The following is a 2,728-nucleotide window of genomic DNA, read 5'->3' as shown; positions in this document are numbered from 1 at the left end:
CTGGTAAAAATAAAATGAAGGATTCATGTCACGACCGAAGACCTTTGCGATCTGAATAATTAACAACTCAGAGCTGTGTTGGTTGGTTGATTGGTTGGTTGGTTGTTTGTTTGCTTTTGTTTGTTTTTGTTTTGTTTTGTTTTGGTTTTTAGCTGGTGGACATTTCTCAGTCGTCAGTTTTTTCTAGAAAACGTGCACACTGTCTTCAGAATATTTCTCAGAAACCCCGCATAACCCGTTGCAAGCAAACTATGACGTGTCTGCTTCCATAGGAACATTTCTCAACCAGGCGCCATTTTAAGAAAGTACAATCAGAACAGCAACAACAACAATAACGACAACAACAACAACAACAACAACGACAAAAGCAACAAAAGAAAAAAAAGAAGCCAAACTGTCATTCCAGGGTATAAGTGTTCTCTCTCTCTATTTCTCTCTCTGTCTCTCTCCGTGTCTCTCTCTGTCTTTGTCTCTGTCTCTCTGTCTCTCTTTGTATCTCTATCTCTCTTTGTTTCTGTTTGTCTGTCTGTCTGTCTGTCTCTCCCTCTCCTCTCTCTCTCTGTGTCTCTGTGTGTCTGCCTGTCTCTTTCTCTCCTTTTATCTCTATCTCTCTTTGTTTCTGTCTGTCTGTTTGCTTCTCTGTCTGTCTGTCTGTCTCCCCCTCCCCCCTCTCTCTCTGTGTCTCTGTGTATGTCTGTCTGTCTGCATAACTGGATCATTGACGACACTGTCAGTGTGCCTGTCTGTCCGTGCATGAATGAACAGTGTGCGTGTGTGGCTCCGCGGGTGCGGGTTGGGGGTGGATGGGCAGGGGATGCAAGCCGGTGATTGATAAAAAAAATAATATCACCCTTCGGGACAGTGTAGTCACACTTGGAACATGAGAAACGTAAACAGAAATAAAACAATGCGTGGCAGCGGTGGCGGCGAGTGTGAAGACATTTTTGACAGCAAATGCTCCGACAGAAAAACCCCCACATCACAACAAGAAGAACAGAATCAGAACAGCCAAAGCATGACACATTTCCGGATACACATTAAGAAATGAGCACAATGCTGGCTAACAGAGTTCCCATCACGGACGTCGGTGACTGCTGTAAAAGAAATTAAATAAAGAACCAGCAATGCACATTAGAAAAGGACCACACCCACAACAAGTGTTCTTCCGTCGACCTTCACCTCAGTCCGTGTCACTACTTCCGGTTCACGTCCCTCCCGATCAGCGTGCTCAATGTCTGTCTGTAGCGGGACCCCATCACGAAATAGATGAAGAAGTTGAAGGTGTAGTTGACGTAGCAGAACCCTTCCAGAATCCACAGAGTGCTGAGGTAGAAGTTGTGGTAGCGGCCCCCGGCACTCATCTCGGGCAGAAACAGGCACACGACACGGAACAAGCAGGCCGGAGAGGTGCAGACGATGAAGAAGACAGAATTCCCGATCAGCATCTTCGTCAGAGCCACCTCCCTGGGAGACAGCTGTGATGACGACGACGATGACGTCTCTGTACGCCAGGTCACGAGCTGACGGAGTTTCATCGTCGTTATCATCGTCGCCGTGATCACCACGACCATCATGCAGCCAGACAAACCAGCTCCGAAGATGATGCTGTCCATGCGGTCAATGAGTTCCTTGTGGGCTCTGTAAAAGACTCCTTCAACCAGGGTCGTAATCACCGCCCCCGTCACAGGGTCGTGAATGCATCCTACTCTGTATCTGAAAGCTACGATGAAGTACAGACCGGACACAACGATGTAGACAGACACAATGATTACCGCCATGGTTCTCGTGCGAAGCGCGGTCTGGTACTTGAGCGGACTCAGGACACAGAAACATCTCTCGCAGGCGATGATGGCGGACAGTACGAAGGAAATGAAGCCCGTGCCCAGAAAGAAAATGAGATTGTTGTTGGTCATGAACCTGTCGGAGTGAGCGTTGATCACCCCCGAGGTGAAGTGCAGATAAATGTTGTGGCCGTTGAGAAACACAGAGGAGATCAAGAACACCGCGTCAGTCAGGGACAGGGAAAACAGACAGAGGTTGACCCGGTCCTTCAGGCCTTGTTTGTAGAACACCGCCATGTTGATGACGTTGGCAGGTCCGCCAATCAGAAACAAGAACGGCAGTATGGTGAGTTTGAACTTGTTCGCGTGCGCTTCTACTTCGGGGCCGACTATGTTGTCGGGATTGTCCCAGGGAAGGTCGTCGGTGTCATTCAACCTGATTTTGAAACACGCTTCCCCCAGTGACGTGTTCCGTGCAACGTGCGGCACTGACGTCATGTCTTGAGCTGTTGTCAAGCCATCCACGTGTACAGAGGGCAGGACATAGGTCAACCCTGTTCTTGACGCCATCTTTACGTGGAGTGTTGGTGGGCTACTGGCAAGACGTCCGCCTAGGAAGGGAGAGAATGTAAGATTCTTAGATTCATAGAAATTTCATTCTTTTGCCCCTTTTGGGGTGTGGGGGATATAATAACAATACGTACTCACTGAATCACAACTTCAGTCCAGCGATGTCTCCGAAAGACACAAAAACGCACACCCACGCAAGCACACACACACACGCGCGCGCTAATGATGTGATGATTTGCAACAAAATAAATCAAACTTAAACACACTGACAAGTATGTTTTAGATGTAACAAAAGTTACACAACCTTTCCAAGTTTTGTGAATTTACTTAGATTAAGTTGTGTTTTCTTCCCAGCACTGAATAAACTGCATAAACCG

General features: G+C 47.6%; 1 protein-coding gene across 1 annotated transcript; it reads right to left on the bottom strand.

Moving 5' to 3' along the window:
- Positions 1-1,193: 1,193 nt before the first annotated feature.
- On the bottom strand, positions 1,194-2,351 carry LOC143289701 (uncharacterized). Its single transcript, XM_076598750.1, has one exon. It carries the CDS (start codon positions 2,349-2,351, stop codon positions 1,194-1,196), a length of 1,158 nt encoding a protein of 385 aa, XP_076454865.1.
- Positions 2,352-2,728: the final 377 nt, after the last annotated feature.

The sequence above is a fragment of the Babylonia areolata genome, chromosome 14, assembly GCF_041734735.1.
Source record: "Babylonia areolata isolate BAREFJ2019XMU chromosome 14, ASM4173473v1, whole genome shotgun sequence".
Lineage (NCBI taxonomy): Eukaryota > Metazoa > Mollusca > Gastropoda > Neogastropoda > Buccinidae > Babylonia > Babylonia areolata.
Note: the sequence above shows the minus strand (reverse complement) of the source record. Positions and strands in the feature narration are given on the sequence as shown.

Coding starts and splice junctions, on each gene's coding strand:
- LOC143289701 (XM_076598750.1), bottom strand. CDS start 2,351: ATGGCGTCAAGAACAGGGTTGACCTATGTCCTGCCCTCTGTACACGTG.